General features: G+C 41.2%; 2 protein-coding genes across 3 annotated transcripts in view; both read left to right on the top strand.

Moving 5' to 3' along the window:
- Positions 1-1,094: 1,094 nt before the first annotated feature.
- Positions 1,095-25,521, top strand: part of LOC115256091 (calcium-binding mitochondrial carrier protein Aralar1) — an 88,387-nt gene continuing 63,960 nt past the window's right edge. Inside the window, exon 1 of one of the 2 annotated variants that reach the window (XM_029854346.2) lies at positions 1,095-1,779. In XM_029854346.2, the coding sequence (XP_029710206.1) occupies positions 1,717-1,779 (63 nt within the window). In that variant the 5' untranslated portion in view covers positions 1,095-1,716. The remainder of the gene's footprint in view (positions 1,780-25,521) is intronic. The other variant, XM_029854347.2, reaches the window with a different exon arrangement.
- The window catches only part of LOC134285124 (uncharacterized), a 225,755-nt gene continuing 203,335 nt past the window's right edge, over positions 3,102-25,521 (top strand). The window contains exon 1 of the mRNA XM_062845211.1: positions 3,102-16,168. Within this exon, the coding sequence (XP_062701195.1) occupies positions 14,936-15,997 (1,062 nt within the window). The 5' untranslated portion in view covers positions 3,102-14,935 and the 3' untranslated portion in view covers positions 15,998-16,168. The remainder of the gene's footprint in view (positions 16,169-25,521) is intronic.

Here is a 25,521-nt window from a genome sequence, read left to right as displayed (position 1 = left end):
TAAACAGTAATGTGTAGAGCATAATTTTAGTTCAGTTATCATTACCATTATTAAGCAACAATTCAGCAAGCTTGCTTGTTTGTGACTTGCAATTGTTAGTTGGCTGCAGCATTGCCTTTAAAAACATATATTCTGGAGTTTTAACCGCCATCTTGGAACCTAAGCCGCCATCTTGAATTCTAATACCCCTACTACCACCTCCACATACTAAGGAATGTGTATGCCAAATTTGATTGAAATTTCTTGACGCATTTCAGAGTTATGCCGGAACATTCATGCATACATATATACATACATATCAACATACAAATAGACAAACATACAAACATTCAAACATATAAACATACAAGCATATAAACTTACAATCTAACATACATTGACTGTTGTATGTATTGATTAAACAACTCTGCCGAAGAAATGAACTATAAATAATTAACCATTGTCAAGATTCTAGGGAAACATGTTTTTTTTCTCATTGGAAATGAAGCTCATAGATCGTGACAATATGTAATCTTTGCAGCATCGTTTACGCCACCTAGTGAACCAGTCACAAACTATATTGTCCACTATGAGCATGGTATGGGTGTGGATACCATCTTCCCTGAAGAAAGTATTCTAAAATTTTGCATAATTCTAAAGATATTCACATCAAAAAGACTGTCCTATTTATAGGACGCTGGGCGTTCGGGGCATCTGTCCTAAAAATAGGACGCTGGGCGGATATGGGTTAAGTGTAATTATAAGCAAAAATTTAGAATTTATAACATTAGCATAACAGCATGTACACTATTTAGTTCAACTTTTCGGGTTTTTGCCATCTCACCAAATCTCCATGCACGTTTGACGTTCGCATTCTGTCATCCGTTCTCGTTCGAAGCGCGTTGCAGATTATCATCGTTAGGTAACGCTCAAAAAAGATTGTTCTGGTGAGCCTTGTCGACCGAGGGGTCGTAACAGCGCGTATCAAACCGATTCACCCTAATCGCACTATGCGGATACTCACTGTGTGCTTACGTCGATTTGCATGTGGCGGCTCCAGTAGTATCGAATGCAATTTTTATATGTGGTAGTGCTCGCACCGTCTTCATGTTTCTTCGATAGTTTATTTCGTTCCAGCAGAAAGTAGTTCCTTCTTTCCGTTTGACAGAACGCGGACATCAGAACAATCTCAGCTTTCCTACATTGTGCACGCGAATGGTGTAACATCACGCGAGTTAACATCCATAACCATAATAGTTTCGTTGTGCGTAGATATATCTCTGCATCAGGCCGTATGTGAGAGAGGAGTGAAGTTCGGAATATCGTCAGAAACGTCTGCTAAACTCCGCGACGACATCAGGTATATCTGACTCGTGCCCTGGGTCGAAAATAGTCATTCTTTTTGAGCAAGGAAAGGAAACCTTGTCGTCGGTCGGTCGTCCATCATCCATCCACAGTGTAGTGCTTAGATCGCAGCGTGAAAGATTACGCAAATATCCCGAAAGCCAGATCTGTCTGATTGCGTTGGAAGGGAAGTGTGGTTGACGGTGGTTCCGAAAGAAAAATTGATTGAATTATAATCGATCCATTGTGTTTCGGGCGGTGGCACGCGAGTGATTTCCGAATAGGTGTGAAAGAAGAAGATAAGGCACGAAAAGCCCCAATAGAAGTGAGCGGCAGTGCATAATCGCAGTGATAAGGAGTGATAACCGATTCTTCCGTCGCCGTTGGGACAAAATGAAAGCGCTGACCTTGGAGGAAGTGTTGAACCTGTGCGGCATGGTTGCCTACTGCCAGGAGGTAAGAAAATTCATTTTCTTCCGGGGAAAATAGATTTATGACACAACCGGAAAGGCCTTGATGGGGAAGCTCTAGCTATAGCGGATGAAAGTGCCCTTCCCGAGACGGGGTAGAATTTTTCCATTATGCAGTAATGTTTGTCTATATTTTTTCCTTCTCCACTGGATGACGTCTCTAACCTTCATAGACCTTCATGGGGTTACCAGTCAGTTCCAGCTCCAGGTGGAGGTAGACATACGAAGTACACATACCATTCTGCAGTACATGCTTGCGAGCATGGCATACACATCGCAGTTGGCTATCGTTATTTGTTTTGGTCCAGTCCGCGATGTCACGATTTTCAGGCGGATAGCCAGCCTGTGTTGTGACAGTTTGGTGCTCCCTCCCATCGATGTAGACGGTGGCAGTATCGCCACCAGCAACATGTCGAACTGGAATAAGCATGTGCGGTGCATGGTAATAGAAACGAATACAGGCAAACGGAGCAGTTGTTTCCACGATTGTATACGCTATCGACCAGACACGTGTTACTCATGAGTCAGGCAAAGTGGTGGTGGTTTGCAAAACCCTTTCGGAGCTGTAGGGTTGACTATGCTTTGTACGTTGTTGTTTTCAGAGTTGTAAATACAGCTTTTATATATACATACTCTTAATATTGTTTTGGGAATATATGGAGAATAATTAGAGAATTATTCTTCAAAACCCTTTGGGATTTGAATATTGATGTCACTCGCGAAGAAACACAAATATAAGAACAGACCGCGTACAGGTAGGGCCCATATAGCCGAGGCGGTAAACGCACGGGTATTCAGCATGACCATGCTGAGGGTGACGGGTTCGATTCCCGGTCGGTCCAGGATCTTTTCGTAAAGGAAATTTCCTTGACTTCCTTGGGCATAGAGTATCTTCGTGCCTGCCACACGATATACACATGCAAAATGGTCATTGGCAGAGGAAGCTCTCAGTTAATAATTATGGAAGTGCTCATAGAACACTAAGCTGAGAAGCAGGCTTTGTCCCAATGAGGACGTTACGCTAAGAAGAGGAGAGGAGAGGAGGAGCGTACAGGTGAATACTGGACGCTGTATTATTGTTTGACCTTTGGCTATAGTCGAACCGATAGTTTTGTATTGTAAAAACAGGCCAATCAATTTTAAACGTGCGAATCTATAAATTCCTGCAACGGGCAATGAGCCTCTGCACGAATTTGCCCTGTCTTGCTCACTCCCACAGAACATTTGAAAACAGCGCGCACAGTAAAAGTCAAACTTGACTTTTACTGTGCGCGCTGTTTTCAAATTTTCTGTGAGAGTGAGCAGTACGCCAGATTCGTGCAGAGGCTCATAGATAACACCTCGAGTATCTACACACGGTAAAAAATGTACACTCTGATGTAAACTGATTGGCACTTGAATTCGCACTACTGTCTAATCAGTTTGTTATCAATCAAATATCATTCGAAAATGAACATTCAATGCCTCTTCAATTTAAATGGAAATTCACTTCAATTCGTAGTTGACAATGTTTTGATTTCAAAACTAGAATTAAAAAAAAAAGTGTTCATCACACCCAAGATTCGATACCAGGATCTTGAGATTCACGATCATCTGTTTTCACACTACACTACTTCACATCTGTTAGAGAGGTGCGTATCGAAGCGAAACACTTTCTACCACCTGTCATCTATATTTACTTTCATGTCCAAAACAGTCATTATCAAACCAATAGCTTTTCACTTTGGATCGTACTGCTTTATACAGTAGTGCAAATCGAAGTGATTTTCAGTTAATTTCTCCGGTGGGTTTGTTTTGATTCTGAAATCAACACTGACAGCATTGTGATTTCAAAGGAAAAACATTGCTGATCATGTTGATTGGGATGTTGAATAGTTAATGGAATTTTCCCTTACATCGAGCGTGCAGATTTTTTACCGTGCAGGGATTCCTACAGAAGTTCCCTTCAGGGGTATCTCCAAAGTTTCTTTAGGGGTTTCCAAAAAAGTTTCTCCCGAGATATTCCTCCAAAATATAAGTAAGTTATTCTTCTTAAATTTTTATGGGATTCTTCTAGGCTCCCCTGCAGAGATTCCTCTAAAAGTTTCTTCAGGGAATAGGCCAGGAGTTTTATCAGAAGTCCCTCCAGGGATTATACTGAAACTGTCCTTAGGGATCAGGCATGAGAATGAGACTTTTTTTCTGTTTACCGTTCAACGATACTGGCAGTGAAATAAAAACAAAACAACGGCAGCACCAATACCATCAGACGCCGCGCCGACGGCAGTCAAGCAGACGCTTGATGGTTTTCGCTTCCCCACGAAAATGTTTATGAGCAGTCATGCTGAGGCGGGTGATTGCGAAAAATGTCAAATATTTTCAACTGCTAATAACTCACTTGTTTTAATAAATAATTTAAATCTATTTGCACAAATAGCTAGAGCATACTCCTAGCTTTGTGATGCATGTTAAGAAGTTTGTCTAGAAGCGGCTTGAAACGCAGAAAAATGCGAAAATGGGAGAGACAGAAATTTTTGTCGGCGTTGTGCTCGAGTACTGGCGCTCTCGCGCTTGAAAACCGTTTCGAGGAAGAAGGCTGCAGGAAAAAAAATGTTATGACATTTATTTTTCGAACAGTTTGAGTTTGGCTGGGTCTGTGATGTTCGTGTGGAAAAATGTCAAATGTACAGTCGGTAACTGTTTTTTCCAGTACATTTCTCATCCCTGCTCGGGAACGCTCCTCGAAATGCTGTTCATTCTCTTATCCGGTTCGATACGCGAGCGCAATCAAGAGAGAAGATGCTTGATGACGCTAATGAAAGCGATGCATTCGGTAAGAATATTTTACAGTCATAATACTTTTTTAATGTGACTACACAATACCTGCAACGTCATGAATACAGTTAAATTAAATAGTAGTTCACATTTGTAAACCGAAAACGCATTAAATACTGATAAAAACAACGATTATTCACGGTTGTCCCAAGCCAATAATGAGAGATCATCGGTAAGTGTTACACTTGGCGATGCCCGCTCATCGCCGCAGCTTGTTTATATCGGAGTATCTTCTTTGTGTTCCTTCGTGAACCATGCGACTCGACGAGAGAACATACACCGCTTGGTAATTGAAACAGAACCAACAGAAGGGAAGAAAAACTGCCGAGTGGTTCACTGATCACTTTTTCGTCCAAACACTGAGTTATTCTATCAGTTAATATAGTAAACTTTATTGGAATTTCTTTACGGATTCCTTTATGAGCTCCTTCAGAGATCTTTCAGGAATTCCTTCAAAAATACATGCACACAGCAAAAAAATATGAAATTTAAACAGCACGTAAATTGAAGATCAACTGAAATTTGCGGCAGAAAAATGTAAATCACCAACATTTAACGTCAGCCGAGCAGCCCGCTGCTGGTCAGCCGGCTTGTTTACAGATTTTAAAGCATATTCGCTTTAAATTTACATGCATCTGCTATAAATCATGCCAGCCACTCTCCGTCATCAATTAAACGAACGGCTGCTCGCAGCTGTGGCGGTTTCCCCGTTGTCTCTCTCAGTACTCTCTACAGCAGCCGGAGCATGTCGGGAATGTGTGCATTATGGTAGAAGCAGTTTCACTTTGACTGTCTACTATTCAGCAAGCTAAGATAGCCGAGAGAGCTCAGGCGTGCTGCTCACACCCCAAGGATCTGAGTTCAATTCTCGCTCGGACCTCAATTTTTCTTTATTGTTTCTAACAGATATCTGCCCTGTAAATTTAAGACCGCACAAAAATTTCCATTATATATGACGGGGTTTTTTTGTTACATTCGATCCGTCATAATTTTACAGGTTTTTTTCGAACTGTGCATGTTCAAAAAATCCTCCATGATTCCTCCGCGATTTTTTTTCAGGGTATTCTCCAGGAGTCCTGTCAAAGAATCCCCCAATAAGTTCCTTCAGGGAATCTTCTATGAGTTCCTTTAGCGAATTCTCCAGGAATTCTTTCATGGAATCCTCCAGAAGTTACATCAAGAAATCCTTTAGGAGGTCCTTCAACGAATCCTCCAGGAGTTCTTCTTGAGAATCTTCCCGAAGTTCTTTAAGGGAATCCTCCAGGAGTTGCTTTAGGGAAACCTACAGGAGGTCCTTCAGGCTATCTTCCAGGAGTTCTTTCAAAGAATCCTCTAGGAGTTCCTTCAGGGTATATTTCAGGTGTATCTTTAGAGAATGCTCCAGGATTTTCTTCAGGGATTACTCCAGAAGTTCCATCAGGTAATCCTCCAGGAGTTCCATCAGGGAATCTTCTAGAAGTTCCTTCAGGGAATTCTCTAGGAGTTCCTTCAGGGAATTCTCCAGAAGCTTTAGGAGGTCCTTGAAGGAATACTCCAGGAGTTCTTACAGGAAATCCTTCAGGAGTTTCCTCAAGGAATCCTCCAGGAATTCCTTCAGGGTATCTTCCAGGAGTTTCTTTAAATAATCCTCTACGTGTTCCTTCTGGGTATCATCCAGGAGTGCCCTCTGGAAATCCTCCAGGAGCTCCTACAGAGAATCATCAAGGAGCTTCTTCAGGGATTCTTCCAAAAATTCCTTCAGGCAATCCTCCAGGAGTCCCAGATAAACGGGAATTCATAACTGGAAAGTATTTATTTATTCCGAACCGATTACGACGATCGCGGCCTGCGGCAAACAACTGCGTGTTTTCTTTTTCAGCGATAGAGCTGAGATGGCAGATCAGAAGGAATTTTCTGCCAGGAATCGGTCAAGAAGTATCTTGAGTGATTCCTTTCGAACACGAAACTGGACTGATGAGAGGAAAAGCAGGCGAAAACCAAACGTCAGCAACTTAGTCAGGTTTAATACCAGCTGGGAATACATGGAAACAATACGGAGGTGTCTCAACTAAGTACACTGTGGAATTGTTGGAGGAATCTCCATAAGAATTTCTGGATAAATCTTTTGAAGAATTCCAGGAGACATTTTTGGAATTATTTTTTGAAGAATTCGCTTCAGCAAGTTCTTGTGGATTCTTTGAAAGAAAACCAAGGGGAACTTCTGAAAAAATTCCTTAAACAATCTCTTATCAAATCTTATTGGAAATTGAAGAATTCTGCAAGGAATCTCTGGAGGAATTTCTGGGTGAGGATCCTTTTACTGAAATCCTCGCAGAATATTACTGGAAGAATCATTGAAGAAATCCTTGAAGGAATTATTCCTGGCAACGCCACCTTGCTCTTCGAATCCTCAACTAATTCAAAAATCCATATTATGTCTCCTGACATCGTTAAAAATCTCAGTTTTTTTTTCTAGTGCCCAAAATCCGGAAGGAATCCATAGCAGAATTATGAAAGGCATTCTTAACAGAATTCTGCAGGGAATCCCTTAAAGAATTCCTGGACAAGTATCTGGGAGAACTCCAGAGTTTAGGGGAGAAAATTGCTGGAAAAATACCGGTAAATGTCCCTGGAAAATCCCAAAAGGAATCTAATGCACATCTCCTAGAAGAATTCCCTGAGGGATATTTGGAAGATTTTCAAAAAGAAACCTAAAAAAAATCACGATAAATACTAAGAGAACTCCTTCTCAGGATTCCGGGAACAATACCTAGAAAAAAAAACCTCAACAAGTTCTTGGGACATATCCAACAGATATCCTATTGAAAATTTTGCAAGGAATCGCATCGAAAGTTTACGGAAGGAATCTTTGGAAGAATTCCAGTATTGATCCAAGCAAAAATACCGGAAGGATTCCTGGGAGAATTTCTATGAGGATTCCGAGAGAAATCATAGGAAGAATTGTAGGAGGACTCCAAGAAGAGTTGCTTGTCAAAGTTCTTAAAATTATTTATGACTGAATTCTGGGAGGAATGTCTGTACTATTCCGGGACGGATATCTAGAAGTCTTCCAAAAGAAATCTCAGAAAGATTTTCTGAAATCCTTGAAAGAATTCCGGAAGGAATTAGTATAAGTGTTCCGGGAGGAATCTTTAAAATTTCCGTGAGAATTCTTTGAGATAATTCGGGATTTCTAAGTAAAATCCTTGGAAAAATCACTAAGAAAATTCTAGAAAAGGCAGATAATAAATAGAAATTTTCCGGGCGAAATGCTTGGAAAATTCCCGAATATAGTTGCATAAAGAACCCCGGAAGGAATTCCCGAAAAAAGAACCTTGAGAAATTATTGAAAAAGTACAGGATAGATTCTCTAGAATGAAACCCGAAGGAAATTTGTGGAAAAATATCGGGAGGAATTAAATGGAGATTTCCAAAAAGAATCCCTAGGAGAATTCCATGAGGAATCCTTGGGAGAATTCGCAAAAAAACCTCAGGAATTTCCCGAAGGAATATCTAGAAATTCTGGGAGAAAATCCTTTAATAAGCCCGGAAGGAATACTTGGAGATATACACAGCTAGTCGCGTTCGGTAATTTTTACCGAAATCTCAACAGCTGAGCGTTCGGTAATGGTTTTTTACCGAAATCCTGTAAAAATACCAAATTTCGGTGAAATGTTATCGTTTATCTGTCAAATTTTAACGAAGTTCGGTGAACTTCACCGAACTTTTCCGGTAAAAAACTTAACGGTTGAGATTTCGGTAAAATATTACCGAAGTCGGTGATTTTTTCTAAGTGTGTACCTGGTTTGAATCTTCGGAATAAAGCCAATAAGGATTTCCTAGAAGAATTCCGGAAGGTATTCTTGATTTTGTTAAAGAATTCTGGAGTTTTTTTTAAGTAGAAATTTCTATAAGAATTCAGGAAAAAAATCTTCGAAAAGTCCGGAAGGAATACCTGGAGATTCTTGAAGGTTTCCTTGGAGTAAGTTATGAAGAAATCCGGAGTTTTTGGGAAGAAATGTCTGGATGAACACCGGAAGAATCCTGCTAAGTTTTTCACGAAGAATCCCTGAAAAACGTTCGAGACAAATGCCTGAATGGATTCCGGGTGAATGAAGATTGTCGGAAGGAACATCTGGAACGATAACCGGGAGAATTCCTGGAGGGATACTTGGAAGATTTCCGAGAGCAAGCTTTAAAAAAATGCCAAGAAAAGGCTGAGAGGAATTCATTCAAGGATTCCGGGAACAATCCCTGAAATAATCCCGGAAAAAGTCCTTAGGATAGTTCCGAAACGAAACCCAAGAAAAATTTCAAGATCAACCGCTTTAACCCTCTAATACCCAATCCCGCCTTTAGACGGGGTATAATTTGAGCATTTTTGTAATTTTTGTTTCGTGGAAAATCATTTTTTTTATATTTTTGGCTGATATTTAGGACTGTTCTGTATATCTCAAAATGGTTTTTGGTGTATTTTAAAGCGTATTTACATTTTTTAAAAATCATTGAAAAATTGATATCTTAGTCACCTTTTAGAAGTCATTGTTTATTTTGTATTGAATCGCTACAATTAACATATTTTAAATTTTTCCCAAATCATTCTATCCTTGTTTAATATGATAAGGAAATCTAATACACTCTAAAATTATTTTCCTTAAAATTACACGGAAAATAAAATTTTCTGTGAAATAAATTTAAAATAATAATAATAATCATTAAATCTCAAAATGTTTTCATCTCAAAAAATCCGTTCCCCAAATTGGCTTCCAGGAAAAATATAAAAGTGTGGGGAATCCCCACTGGGGATGTTCAAAAATAAAAATTAGAAAAATCAAAAACTGAAATTCACGAAATCGAGAATTAAAAAGAATCATCTTCCAAAACATGTTTAAATCGATTTTAGATGACGAAAAATGATATTTAGATCAAAATCAAAAATTTGGGTATTAGAGGGTTAAGAATTCAGAATGGAAAGCCTCAAAGAGTGCTTGGAAGAGTCCTGGGGTTGATCGCGAGAAAAATACTGGAAGAATTCTGAAAGAACTTCTGGAAAGAACCCCGGAAGCAGCGCTTGGGGAATTTGGGTTGAAATTAATGGAAGACCCTCGAGAGTAATCTCTGGAACAATGCTACTGAAAAAAAAACTTTAGGAGAAAATCCTGGAAAAGGAAGAGATTATTCCTTGAAAAAGTTCTAGGAGAAGTTCTTTAAATTTAAATAATTCCGGAAAATGACCATGACCTGGGAGAATTTAGGAAAAAAATCTTTGGAAAAATGTCGTAAAGATTTTTTTTTGAGGAATTCCAAAAGCATTGGCATTACTGTTATAATTCCAGGGCAAGTTTCCAAACAAATTCTGGAGGAATCTTCAAAAAGAATTCCGGGATCAATGCCTAAAAAAGTTATATGTAGAAATGTATGACTTTCTGCAAAAAAAATGAAATAAATTGGAGAGAAATATCCTGGAAGAATGCAGGGAGAAATACTTGGAAGATTTCCAAAGATAGCCCTTAAAGCAGGGTTGAAAATGTCACAAAATTGTCATTTCGTTATTTGCGCAGTGCCAGTAGAAAAAAATATGTATCGACGATATCGTTATTTTAATATTTCTAACTAGCATTACCAACAAACATTTATGTTTACGAGCAGAAAATTTGCACTGGAAATGATAGAACTGGGAAATGTCAAAACATTTTTTCCTTGACATTTCCGTGATTTTTCACAACACTGCTTGGAAAAATTTCGGAAGCATTTCTTCTAATATTTTCTAAACATTTCCTTGAAATATTTCTTAAGAATTTTTTGCAGAATGCTGGTATTAATCTTTGAAAGAATGCTAAAGAGGACTCTTAGATAAATCCTGGAAAAAATGTTGAACAATTTTAAGAAGAATGTTTAGAATAGGGGGAAGGATCTCTGGAAGAGTTCAAGGAAAAAAATCCAGATATGGCGTATTGGTTCCTTTACTAAGCATATGACTCCCAATTTCATTCTTCGAAAAACAAAGGATTGAAGCGCTGTTTGGTTTGTTTCTTATTTTTGTATTAAGAGTGAGCACGCATGAAAATAAACAGAACGGAATCAATCGGTGCCGTGATCGCTTGTTTTCGAATAGGATGAATTTGAGAGCGTGAGATTACTTATGACACTGATACTGAGGGTTTTTCCCTCATACCCTGAAAAAAAGCGAGGAAAATAAAAGCAAGATTTTTTGAAATTCCGGTTGAAGTCTCTATGGAAATTTCGAGAAGCATCTCTAGATGAATTCTGGCAGAATTTCTCGAAAGAATTCCCAATGAATCATTTCTATGTGTAAATCTGGGAGAATTCCTAAAAAATCGGGAAGCGTTTTTCAATATAATTGTGAACAAAATCCGGAAGAAGTACCCGAAGAATTCGGGAAGAAATACCTGAAAGGGCTTACTGGGCTAATTACAAGAAATGTTTATAAAAAATGCAAAGAGTATGGCGAGAGGAACTCGTGGAAGAATTCCGGGAAAAATCAGTGAGAAAACTCTGGAAAAATACAGTAAAGAATTCCTTGGAATATATTGCCCGACAGGAAATTCAAGAATTTCGGGAAAAAATCCTAAAGAATTCCGGAAGAAGTCCTTAGAAAAAATCCGAGAACAATCCTTGAACATTTTCCGAGTAAGGATTTCTTGAAAAATTGTCATGTGATAGCCGTAAAATATCCTTCAAAGAACTCCGAGATGACGTCTTGGAAAAGTTCTGGTAGAAATCTCTGGAAGAACTTTCGAAGAACTCCAGGTGGAAGCCCTATTAAAATCTCTGGAATGATTCCCGGTCGAATCTTTGAGATTGTTAAATGAACATTCAATGGGAGAATTCAGTAAAATGATAAATTCCAAGATAATTTAAGGTTTAATCTTTACAATAACTCCGGGAGAAATTCTTGGAAGCATTTCGGAAGAAATCCCTGGAAGAATTCCGAAAGATATCTCTGGAGATCTTGGAAAAAAAAATCCAAGAGCAATTATTGGAAAAACTCTAGAAGAAATCTCTACAAGAATACCGGGTAAAATCTTTGAAAAACTTCCTGGATAAATCAGAAGAAGGTTTCTCCGGAAGGAATTCCAATGAAAATTCTTTAAATATTTTGAAAAGAATATCTGGAAGCATTCCGGAGGCATTCTCTGGGAGAATTTCAGAAAGAATCCTTGGTGTTATTTCCAGAAGGAGTCTCTAAGATATTAGGGAAAAATCTGTAAGCGATTCCGGGAAGAATCCGTGAAAGAAAATAAATCCGGGAAGATTCTTTAGAATGAGGGGGTCGGAATTAAATTCTAGAAGAGCTTCGAGGAAGATCCTTGGAAGGATTCCGGTAATAATCTGTGGTAGAGTTTGGGAAATGAATCTCTGTTAAAATTTCAAAAGGGTTTCCTAGAAAAAATATAGAAAGAATCCTTGTGCGAGAAAACCTTGGAAGAACTCCGAATAAAATCTTTGAAAAAATTTAGAGGGAAATTTCTGAAATAGATCCGAGAGGTATTCTTGCAAGACTCCGTGGAAGAATTCCGGAATGACTTTCCTGGAACAATTCCTGGTTCAGTTCTGGGATGAATCTCTGAGAAATTCTGAAAAAAAATCCGGGAATTCCATGAAAAAAACCGTCAGGAACTACCTGAAGAATTTCCGGGAGGAATATATGAAGAAGTTCTGGAAAGAATACGTGGAAGAGGGAAGGAAATTGTTGAAAAAGTACCAGAAGGAAAGGTTGGAGAAAATTTTGGAATAATTCCTTCCTGAAAGCGTCCCAGGAGCAATCCTGGGGAGAATTCCCTGGAATAATTTCGGGGAGTATCAGTGAGAAATTTTCAAGTGGAACCACGTGGAAGCCGAGTCAATAAAATAAAAAGAGAGATTTCTGAAAAAAAAAAATGCCCGAAACGTGTGTTCTTTGAATTCCGGAAGATGTCCGTAGAAGAATTCCAAGAAGAATCTTTGTAAGAAATCCGGGAAGAATCTTAGTTAAAGTTCCGGGGTAAATCTTTGGAAGAATCCTGAGAACATTTTGAAGAAATCTTTGGAAGAATTCCTAAATGACTTACCTTACCGGTCAGGCTAAGGCCGGGGTGGCCTCTGCTGTACATATTAGCCGCCTCCATTCCACTCGGTCCATGGCTGTTTGTCTCCAGTTCCGCACTCTGCGTAGGGTCCGCAGATCGTCCTCCACTTGGTCGACCCACCTAGCTCGCTGCGCTCCACGTCTTCTTGTACCGGTCGGATGACTCTCGAGAACCATTTTAGTCGGGTTGCTATCCGACATCCTGATGACGTGACCCGCCCACCGTAGCCTCCCGATTTTCGCGGTATGGACGATGGTTGGTTCTCTTAGCAGCTGATGCAGCTCGTGGTTCATTCGCCTTCTCCAAGTCCCGTCTTCCATCTGCACTCCGCCGTAGATGGTACGCAACACCTTCCGTTCGAAAACTCCGCCGGTCCTCTGCACGTAGGGTCCATGTTTCGTGCCCATAGAGGACGACCGGTCTAATCAGCGTTTTGTAGATGGTTAACTTCGTGTTACGGCGAGCTTTGTTCGATGGTAGAGTTCTGCGGAGTCCAAAGTAAGCACGATTTCCTGCCACAATGCGCCTTTGAATTTCTCTGCTGGTGTCGTTGTCGGCGGTCACCAGTGAGCCCAAGTACACGAATTCTTCAACCGCCTCGATCAAGCTTGCTATTTGATGAAAACATTCGCGAAATGATGCGATTTGCTTTCGACAACGAATACGTTTTCACCCATCCTCGCTTTATTCAATCAACCTCCCATACGAGTAGCACACGACCGGACTCAACACTGATCAGCATAGTTGACTCTTCCTTTTCGCCGTTGAGCCGTTGCGTTCTAGCCAAGCATCTCTTTTCATCGCTTTCGATGCTTTTCGACAGCTTATCGCGAAGCATCGTTAGCTGGAAGCTTTATTAGTATGGTATCGGTACATGCGAATGTTGCTTCTGTGTGCGTGTCGAGCGTTCGTGCCGTAGTTTCGCAAACCAACCTATTCGGTATGGTTCGGTTGTTCGGGCGAGCGTGTGGCGGCACAGTCAGATGTGTGCAAAATCGTTTGTGATTTACATCATGTTCGTTTTGCCACCTCTTTGCTGCTGGTCATCGCTGATCAGTGCACAGTTCAATCGCACGCGATAAATATACAGTTGATGAGTTGTGATGAGCACTAGTGAGGTGATAATTTGCATCATTGGCCTCGATTTCATCACCGTCGATATGAATTCGGGGTGGTGGGCGCGGTGATTCCTCCCTGGAGCCCTTTGCCATCATGTACTTTGTCTTCGATACATTAATGACTAATCCGATTCGCTTGGCTTCACTCTTTAGTCGGATGTACGTTTCCGCCATCGTCTCAAATTTACGAGCAATAATATCAATATCATCGGCGAAACCAAGCAGCTGAACGGACTTCGTGAAAATCGTCCCACTCGTGTTTATCCCCGCTCTTCTTATTACACCCTCCAAAGCAATGTTGAACAGCAAGCACGAAAGACCATCACCTTGCCGTAACCCTCTGCGAGATTCGAAGGGACTCGAGAGTGTCCCTGATACTCGAACTACGCACATCACTCGATCCATCGTCGCCTTGATCAACCGTATCAGTTTATCCGGGAATCCGTATTCGTGCATAATCTGCCATAGCTGTTCTAATTCCTAAATGAATATCTGGAATAATTTCGGAGGGCAGGGATGGGAACACTCACTTGCAAAGAGTTACACTCACTTGCTGTTTCTCAGCTCAGAAGCGTGCAATCAAGAAACGATGTATGGACGACTTTTGCCTTATGGTTTTGTCTAAAAGTTTGCCGAATAGAGTAGATGTCGCACACGCATACCAAAGTCGTGACAGAGCGGTGAAAGCGACTCTCCACGAGGTGAGTGTAATTTACATTCACCTCGTGGAGAGTTGCCTTCGTAGCTCCCTCACGATTTTGGCATGCGTGTGCGACCCCTACTCTATTCGGCAAACTTTTGGACAAAACCACAAGGCAAAAGTCGTCCATACACCGTTTCTTGATTGCACGCTTCTGAGCTGAGAAAACAGCAAGTGAGTGTAACTCTTTGCAAGTGAGAGTTCCCATCCTTGCCGGAGGGGAACCTTGAAAGAATTCTGGAACAAATCACTGGAAGAACCACCTAAAATAATTACGGAAAGAATCCCTGTAAGAGTTTTGGAAGAAATATCTGGGGGAGCTTTGCCATGAATCTGAGGAAAACACCCAAAACCCGGGAGGAATCCTTGTAATAATCCTAGATATGTAAATTCTTGAAAAAAATACCAAGATGTTGTTAATTAGTTTAAATTTTCACCTATATGGTTTCGCATTATGCGATTTACACAGTGTATTCTGTGTATCCTCGCCTTTGGCGTTTTCCAATCGATACCGATTTGGTTTTATTGTTGTTGTTCTTTGTTGTGCTGTTGTTGCGAAGAGTTCAATCTTACCTAGTTTGGGTAGTGGCTACGGTTAGGATAGCTCAGATCAATCTTCAGCATAAAAGAACAGCAACGATCAATCTTTGCAGACTTATGCAAAATGGTACAGCCCAAGTGGCCTTGGTACAAGAACCTTACTTTCGTAAGGGAAATTTCTATCTAGGAAACCTTGTGAACCCGGTGTTTGCCACTTTCAGTAAACATGAAATGGCAAACTCGCGTGTCATGCCTCGAGCCTGTGTGCTTGTCAACAACGCAATAGTTGCTACACTCATCTCTGAACTAACCACCAGAGATGTATGTGCTATCACAATTGATGTATCTGTTGGAAACCTCAACAGGAAATACGTCTATTGTTCTGTGTATTTACCGCATGATGAACCATCCCCTACGGATGCTTTCAAACAAGTCATCGCATACTGCACTTCAAAAGGCCTTCCGCTAATTGTTGGCAGTGATGCTAATGCTCACCATAACATCTGGGGCAGCTCAGACATTAACTTGAGAGGCTCCAGTTTGATGGAATACTTAAGTAGTACAGATCTTGGATTACTTAACATAGGCAACCGCCCAACCTTCAAGGTATCTGCTAGAGAGGAAGTATTAGATATAACGCTTTGCTCTAGCAGAATTAGTCACGAGCTGACCAATTGGCATGTGTCAGATGAAGAATCTTTATCTGACCATCGCTACATCTTTTTTGAACATTTAAATGTTACTTCGCAAACATTGCGTTTCAGGAATCCTCGGTCAACAAACTGGGATCTTTATACTGATTTTGTTGCAGCCAAATTTCATGGATATTCACCATCCATTGACACTCCAAGTGATTTAGATGATGCCGTTGATACTACAACGACCTTCATCATGGAAGCTTTTGAAGAAGCATGCCCTCTACGGTGTGAAGATCACAAGAGGAACCCCTTGGTGGAACTCTGATCTGGCGAAACTCAGGAAACAATGTAGAAAGAGTTGGAACAGACGACGTTCGGCTGGTTCGGAGGCTTTCAGGTCGGCTCGCAAGGCCTACAGGAAAGCTCTCCGGTCTGCTGAACGATCCGGCTGGAAAAACCTTTGTACAAATGTTTCCAGTTTGAGTGAAGTCAGTCGGTTAAACAAAATCCTTGCGAAATCTAAGGATTTCCGGGTGAACGAACTTCGTTTGCCAAATGGCGATCTGTCTTCCTCTGATGAGGAAGTTCTGGAATGCTTATTCAGCACACACTTCCCTGGATGTGTGGATATTACATCTTCGGAAGATTCTGATGTCTTTTCTTGTAGTTATGATTCTTTAGCTTCGGCTCGGAGTATTGTAACTATAGAATCGATTGAGTGGGCTCTTAATAGCTTTGCTCCTTTCAAATCTCCTGGGGCAGATGGGATTTATCCTATTTTGCTTCAGAAGGGATTTGATTATTTCAAACATGTTTTGAAAATACTACTTGTTTGCAGTTTTGCTACAGGGTATATTCCCAAATTCTGGAGGGATATTACTGTAAAGTTTATTCCGAAAGTGGGTCGTGCCCGTGCGTCGTATGAAGAAGCAAAGAGTTTCAGACCTATCAGTTTGACCTCTTTTCTTCTGAAATGCTTAGAACGCATTGTGGATCATCACATTCGTGATGTTCATCTGGCCAACGTGCCTCTTCATGTGAACCAACATGCCTACCAATCTGGTAAGTCCACTGTGACTCTTTTACACAAGGTTGTTTACGATACCGAGAAAGCATTCGCTCAAAAGCAATCTTCTTTGGGTGTTTTATTAGATATCGAGGGTGCCTTTGACACCGTGCCTTTCGATGCCATATTGGAAGCCGCACGGAGTCATGGTATATCTCCAATGATTTCCAATTGGATTCACCAAATGCTCAAAAACCGATATCTCTTCTCGACATTGCGTCTAGCAGGGATTAGGAAATTGAGTGTTTGTGGATGCCCCCAAGGGGGAGTCTTATCACCGCTTTTGTGGAATCTCGTAGCAGATACGCTATTGAGGCAACTCAATAATAGCGGTTTTCCTACTTATGGTTTTGCCGACGACTACCTAACATTGTTAGTTGGTATGTGCATCAGCACCCTTTTCGACCTGATGCAAAACGCCCTTCAGGTAGTTGAGGGTTGGTGTCGCCAATATGGCCTTTCGGTTAATCCGAGTAAAACATCTATTGTTCTTTTCACGGAAAGGCGAAACCGTAATGGCGTTCGACCTTTGCGTCTCTTTGATTCTGAAATCGATGTGACTGAACAGGTAAAGTACGTTGGAGTCATTCTTGATTCCAAGCATTCCTGGACACCTCACATTGAGTTCAGAATAAAGAAAGCTTGTATGGCCTTCGGGTAATGCCGGCGTACTTTTGGTACAACTTGGGGTCTAAAACCCAAGTATATCAAATGGATTTACACAACTGTGGTTCGGCCAATATTGGCTTATGGATGTCTTGTGTGGTGGCAAAAGGGTGAAGTGAGAACGGTTCAATCAATATTAGGCCATCTCCAAAGGATGTGCTTAATGGCGATGTCTGGAGCGTTCTCTTCAACTCCTACGGCAGCGCTAGAAGTTCTCTTTGACGTTGCCCCACTACACATTCATCTCAAACAAAAAGCCCTTTCTTGCACTTACCGGTTACGGGTACTCGGTCTACTAGAGGAAACTCCTGTGAACCGCACATCAACACACATCGCCTTGTTTCCACTTTTAGTGAATTGGGACAAAATTGTCCTTGCTCCAAGTGATCTTACAATTGCTTGTAATTTTCCATATAGGACATTTTCCACGAAATTCCCTTCCCGGGAAGAGTGGATATCTGGTTATCTGGAAAGAAGTATTTCAGACGGCATCGTATGTTACACTGATGGCTCCCTTATCGAAGGTCGAGCAAGTGCTGGTGTTTATTCTCGTGAGCTAAGGCTGTATCAGTCTTATTCACTTGGCAGACACTGCACCGTTTTTCAGGCCGAAATCTTTGCTCTTATGTGCGGAGTGCAATCAGCACTTCAGCAGCACGTAATGGGCAAAGTAATATTCAGATAGCCAGGCTGCTATTAAAGCACTTGCTTCGGCCAACTCCAGGTCGAAGATAGTTATCGCTTGTCGAACTCAAATCGAGGAGCTGAATTCAGCAAACGCTGTTCACCTTCTATGGGTACCTGGTCATTCTTCCATCGCTGGAAATGAATTGGCTGATGAGTTAGCTCGCTCTGGAGCATCACATGACTTCATTGGCCCTGAGCCAGCTATTCCGATATCGAAGTGTTGGATTAAGCTTTAGATTCACACCTGGGCTGTCATTCAACACAGACAATATTGGAATAGTTTGGAGTCATGTCGTCAAACCAAATTGTATAGTGCTGAGCCATCTCTACGGGTGGCGAAGTATCTAATTAATCTGTCTAAGCAGAATTGCAGCATGCTGGTCAAAGCATTGACTGGCCACTGCCGACTCAGCTCTCACATGGCGAATATTCAGCAAGCTGATTCATTTGCCTGTGATAGCTGTGAATCCGATTATGGAACTTCGTATCATTTGATATGTAACTGTCCAGTTTTCGCGCAACTGCGTTTCCGAGTACAGTATTGTTCCGATTTTATCACGCCCCTTTTCAAAAATGCTTTGAAATATCTTTCAAAATCCATACGCATTTTCAATATTTTTAATGTTGCAAAACATGCCTTCAACATTCATCTTGAAGAAAAGGGAAAACACTTGTTCTCAAATATAACAGCAAATTAATGAAAAATAAAGGACTGATGCGCGGAGGGCGTGATAAAATCGGAACATTACTGTATTCGGTAAACACTTATTAAGTGAAACTGACTTCAGAAACCTGAATCTTCAGGATATTCTGTTGTTCTTAACCCGCTGTGGTAAAGAGCTATAGGCTCTCTTTCGCTTTATGCGTTATTACAGTGCCCTTTTCAGGGCGCTGTTTGAACCCATTGTGGTACGCTTGTGCGTTAGTACCCTCTTCCAGGGTATTTTTCTTATTTCCCTACCTGTCCCTATCCCCATCCAAATCCTTTTTCCTTCCTTTTCCCTCAGGTAGATGATGAAATAGGCTGTTATTTTGGCGATGGCACAAATGTCCCAAATGGAGGATAACGTGCCTCTGGAGCCGGCCTTCTGATACCTGATACCTGGGGGAGCTTTGCCATGAATCTGAGGAAAACACCCAAAACCCGGGAGGAATCCTTGTAATAATCCTAGATATGTAAATTCTTGAAAAAAATACCAAGAGGATTCTTTTGAATGATTTCGGGATGAATTCTTGGAGAAACCCCTGAAAAAAAACCATCGTTTCAAATGTTCTGGTGATATAATATCCATGTCGTCCACTAAGCATACAAATTGACCGAATTTCTAGAAGATCGTATCTGGGTTGTAGGGCCTAGCTTGTCGCATTACACCTTCCAGAGCGGTGTTGAAAAGTAGTCATAGAGTCCGTCACCTTGTCGAAATTCCCGGCGAGATCCGAATAAACTGGATATTTCACCCGAAGCCTTCAAGCAGTTTTGTACATCGTCCATCGTTGTTGCTTTGATCAGTCTGGTCAGCTTCGCTGGAAAGCCGTTATCGCCAAAAAAAAAAAATAGTCTATTAAGTCGTTAAAATTACCTCCAATCGGTCAATTAGAAGCTTCAATAACATATTACTCGCTCGTTAAACCGCCATTTAATTCGATAATAGCTAAGCAAATACATCAACCCAGTTTGCACCTTGTAATCATTCTTCCCTGTCAATTATCGCCGTTTCGCGAAGAGCATCAGCCCCATTGAAAATCCCCATCCAAATTGATTCGTTATATTTGCATAAGCCGAATATCAAATTAACAGCATATGTACATACAGCCAGAGTAGGTATCATTCGAAGTCACGTGTCAAGTCCAATAAACCTCCAAAAAAGTTGAACAGCTGATTGACCTGGTGTAGTCGGCGTTCGATCGCTGGCGCTGGTAGCAGCTCCGTACCGGTTTTCTCGTATTTGTGCTCACGCGAATGCGGCTCTTGACGATTCATACAATTTGCACAAATTGAAAGTAATCGTTCGTTCGCGTAAAGGGGCGACGGCGTGGCATCGCATCGCAACTTTCCTGACCTGGGGTACGGATACGGATGGATGGCGATGCGCGATGGAAGAAGCATTCGTCCAAAATTGCAATGTTCAGGAAATTAATGACAGTGTGTTGTGCTGTTGATGTTCTACTGTACTAGGTACCTACCTATAGACGAGCTTCACTTCACACATATGTTCCGAGAGCACTAACTGTATTGTTGTTTGATATGGGTCGGTGCCTGACGAGCAGGGACAAACATACATACGTGGTGCAGAATGTGTAAAAGTTTATTTGTAGGCGAGAAAAACCTTCATCTGCTTATTACTAGTCGAGTTGGGTACGGTACACCGGCTGCTACCCATGATTGCAAAGCTGACATAACTACCAACATCATCATAACGAGAGAGGAAAATTGCGTTATTATTATCGAGTTAGTAGTATACAAAAGTATTCTCAGTCAAATTATGTGTAGCACATTTCAGGGTTGTATGGTAATGTCATGAAAATGTCATTTGATTGATTGTCAATTTAACTACCCTGATAAGAAATGTTTATCGTCGACATTATTAATTTTCGATAACTCACAAGCATTATTGATTCTCATGGAGGGAACATCACACTGGAAAAGGTGGAACTGAAAAATGTCATGACATTTTCTCTATGACATTTCGTGACATTCATATACCTGCTGCGATCAAAAAAGGATTATTGGAAATTTCTTCACATTGCTTCAAAATCTTCAAACAGTTTTTCGTAAGCGATTTGTTGTTTTTTTCTTCACGTTGAGCGCATGCATGGTGAAAAACGCATAGAAAAATGTGAATTTCACAACATATTGCCACATACGTCAACTATGCAACCATCGGCAGTACAGGTTGTTTACCGAAGAAAAGTGCACTGATAAGACTGATGACGGACGACGAGGACGCTGATGATGCTGGCTGGATGGTTTGCTGGTGATGATGATAGAGAAGACGGTAGTGATGGGATACCTCCTAACGATGACGCGTTGTTTTGTGCTTTTATGAACGATTATCATGTTTGTTGAAACACATTGATTGGGAGGAAAAGTTTAGTCTGTGATGAGCGTACGAGATCTCAATGAATAGCAGAACACGTTTTATTAGATGTATGCAGTGCTGAAAAATTCATTTCGTCATATCTAAATTCAACCACCTACAGCTCATTTTAGAAGCTGAACCTGAGAATATGATACATGAAAAACTTGTGCGGCTAGACCAGTTCTGCAAGAAAGTCACGGAAAAACCGCTATTTTTTGAATATTTAAGGTAAATGTCACGGACTCCCTTTATTTATTTATTTATTTATTTTTAACTTTAAATTTTGTAAGAGGGAAAAGCCCCTTTGAGTGATTTCCAAATTTACATGTTGAAATCGTTCTCAAAAAGGCATAAAAACGCTTCTAAAATGAGCTGTAGGTGGTTGAATTTAGATATGACGAAATGAATTTTTCAGCACTGGATGTATGACTATTTTACTGTGTGACGGAAATGAAACTAAGAATATTCTACTTATGTACATTTTCAATATTCTGACATATAGGTATACATTGCATTATCGTGCAAATGTATTGTAGTTTCAGGTGAAGCGAAACGTTATGTAATTTCATTCGCAAATGACCGTAACCTTTATGACGTAATTTTCACTTTCTTCCTCAATATCTAGGTCAAACAAAGCATTCAAGTGTCTGAGATTTAGCGAAGTCTGGGGTCAATATGAAAATTCCTAAATTTACTTTTGCCTGACGTTTCTTAACTATTTAGGCTTCATGAAACATGAAGCAGATTTTCACTATGAATTCAATTTACGAAAACCAACCACCGGCTTCGCTAATTCGCCCACGCTCCACATTTGAGATCAAGTTATTTTCTGTTTCCGTGACCTTGCGTGTGATGCGCATGCGGAGCTCTCTTAGTACGACAAGCACATCTGAGAGTTGGCGTTGGAGATTTTACTTTCCCTCAGAATATGCGGTGCGTATGAGAAGTGGCCACACATTCTTGTGCGCATATTAATTCAAGAGTGAGCATTTTTGAATCGAAACCTTAGTGAGAGGGTTGCCGGAAGTCTCACGATGAGACTAATTATAATTGGATAAGGAATACTAAACCGGCTTCAAATTAGATTTGGGTATCCATTTCCCGGTCATTGTCCCTGTTTTGGAATTCGAGTTCCAAATTAGAGCAGGGAAATGTCCTGAATCTTTGAAAATTATCTAGTTCTTGGTTGAAGTTTTACAACAACTCCTAGCAAAGCCTCATAGAGGCTTTTTTCTCCACTACCTGTAAGGTCTCTGTCTACCGTGATATCACTTCCAAGACGTACCACCAGCCAGATATATGTTCCATTGCACTTCAGCTGGGTGTTCAGCTTTGTCAGCGTTCCAAATTGGCTGGCGATGATGCCAGTGTCGTCCGAAAAGCAGAAAAATAATCAGATTTCGTGAAAATCACGAGTCCGTCACCAGCGAGGTCCGAATGAATTGGATGGTTCATCCACAACCATGGATGGACCTATGCACGTGTTCACTCGTTTGACTTTTAAGCGAAGCCGTGTTATCAAGGTGGCCATGGAACGATTTTATTTTCTGTAGATACGGCACCGCTCAAATGTCAAATGAGTGAACTCGTGGTATGTAGGGCATTTCCGGAAGATTTGTGGTAGAGCGAAGATCTGGTCTGTTGTCGAAATAGACGGCCTGATAACCTTCCAGGAACCAGGGAATGAAATTATCAGCAAATTGAGACGAAAATTGGCGTTTTTCGAGCAACCGAACAATTCAACGATTCTTTTTCTAGCGAGAAATGTGTATCGTTCTCTGCTGTTGTCCACGACCAAAGATAACAGAAAACTGAAAATCGCTCTTGCCATTTTCGCTATCCAACTGTATCACCTTGCCGATTATCGCGATAATTATCAGAAGGCAAATAACAAAAATTGTGCCGCCAATGGGATTCGAACCTAGACCCTCCACAAAAATGTTTTATAGCGCGCACCATAACCACGCGACCACACAAACTGCTCGAAAGGAGGAAGAAATTTGATTCATAAAAGCTACCTTTGGTGGCGACGGCCAGACGGAAAGGGCGCCGTCCACAAATTACGTAACGCTCTAGGGGGAGGGGGGGAGTATGGCCAAGCGTTACGGCCCATACAAAAATTTTCGGGGTTTCATACAAAAAAGCGTTACGGAGGGGGGAGGGGGGTCGAAAAAGTTCGATTTTAGCGTTACGTAATAAATGGACGCTGCCAAGGCGAACAAAGCGCAGAGAGCAAACCAGTCGGCTTTTCATTGCTGGTGATAATCCATTTTCGGCGCTGCTTGACGAGCGATAACACATTCTCGGGAGAAAACCGGGTCTGAATTTATCGCACGTCTTTTGTCGCCGATAATGCATGTGAGAGAGTTTTCCATGATCGCGATCGTGAACGAAAATTTCATTCCCTGCCAGGAACTCATTCATTTTAGGTGACAAATGACAGAAGATAATCTGCGATAGCTCTTTGTAGGCGGCAATCGAAATGGTGATCGCTCTGAAGTTTCCACATTCCAAATGGTCTCCTTTCTTGTAAATGGCCCAAGTTACCCTTTCTTTCCACTTCTTCGGTAGGTATTCGGTTTCCCAGATCCTGGCTATCAATCGGTGCAGACAGGTGGCCAAATTTTTTGGGCTCATCTTGATAGAATCAGCTGCGATACTATGGGGCTGTCCATAAACCACGTGGTCATTTTTTTGGGACTTTTCAACCCCCCCCCCCCCGTGGTCATTTGTCCATACAAAAATTTTTATTTGTTCATACAAAATGGTCATTGGCCGAACCCCCCCCCCCTCATGACCACGTGGTTTATGGACAGCCCCTATCCTTACCAATTGATTTGTTAGTTTTGAGCTGGTTAATGGTATCCCTCACTTCCCTCAGCGTGGGAGTTAAATCATTACTAGATCTGACGTAGTCTTTTCCTGCTTTGCACTTTTCTCCCGTACCGACGTTTTTCACGCCATTCAGGTGCTCATCGAAGTGCTGCTTCGATTTTGATCTCACGTTATTATTTCTGCAAATTTCGGCTCGCGGCACGAAACCGTTGAGGTTCTGGTACATCTTCCGTGTTACATGAGAACGGATACTACTACTACTTACTACATTCAGTCCTGAGTACCCACGGTGGTGCGAAGGGGCCGAATTGAAAGATTTCCATCTTGGGCGATTGCCAGCCATCGCCTTGACCTGTGGCCAGGTCAAATTTCTGTCGACTTGCTTGATTTCGTTGTTGAGGCTGCGCCGCCATGAGCCTTTGGGTCTGCCTCTGCTGCGATGTCCTGCTGGGTTCCAATCTGACGCTTGCTTGCAGATTTCGTTTCCGCTCCTGCGTAGAGTGTGGCCGACCCACCTCCACTTTCGCTCCCGAATTTCTATCGCTATCGGCTTTTGATGACATCGACGATGGAGCTCCACGTTGGAGATCCAATTGTGAGGCCACCATGTACGAATTATATACCGCAGGAATCAATTGATGAAGACCTGCATTCGTTGAGTGTTCCTCAATGATAAACACTAGGTTGCACTGGGTAATTCTCGCTGAGACCGGCCCACTATTTCCATCTTGTCTTTAAAAATGTTAAGGGTGCCGATTTTCTGAAAGTCCTCACTAAAAAAGTAAGGAAAATGCATTTGGTTACTCGAATTGATGGACCCCCCGTTAGTTAGAGCCACAACAATTTTTGCAGACCCCTCGATTTTGGTCAAATGGTGGCTCATTTAAACCGTTATAACTCGAAAGTTTCTCAAAAAACTACCTCAAAACAAATTGTTGTTGAAAAGAGGAAAGACAGAGCTACTATTTACAATAATAAAAAGTTGGGTCGGCCATATTGATTTTGGCCACCATCTTGGATTTTTATACCAAACCTTTCTTTTTCACCATGAGGGCAACCGCCGGTTTTCAAAATTTTTGCATCAATTGAAATCTTGTACCGACTTTTCGAACCCTCTAAGCAGAATACCCTCTTTGAATGAGTGTAATCAGTTTCGTACCTTTTAATTCCGCCCTATGTTGCTTATCCTTTGACAGATACGCGTATTTCGACTACCACTTGTAATCTTCCTCAGTGTCAGTTATCCACTGTCCAGTGGATAACTGACACTGAGGAAGATTACAAGTGGTATTCGAAATACGCGTATCTGTCAAAGGATAAGCAACATAGGGCGGAACTAAAAGGTACGAAACTGATTACACTCATTCAAAAATCAATTGAAAGCTGAGACATTTGTACATAACATATCAAGAAATTAGAGATGTCTTTTTTTTTTATCAAAAGTTATCTGCAGTTTTGTAAAGTAAGCCACGTTTTCTCCATACATTTCCATGCGCACCGGCAACGACATGCAAC

The sequence above is a fragment of the Aedes albopictus genome, chromosome 1 (genome assembly GCF_035046485.1).
Source record: "Aedes albopictus strain Foshan chromosome 1, AalbF5, whole genome shotgun sequence".
NCBI lineage: Eukaryota > Metazoa > Arthropoda > Insecta > Diptera > Culicidae > Aedes > Aedes albopictus.
This window is presented reverse-complemented; position numbering and strand designations above follow the sequence as displayed.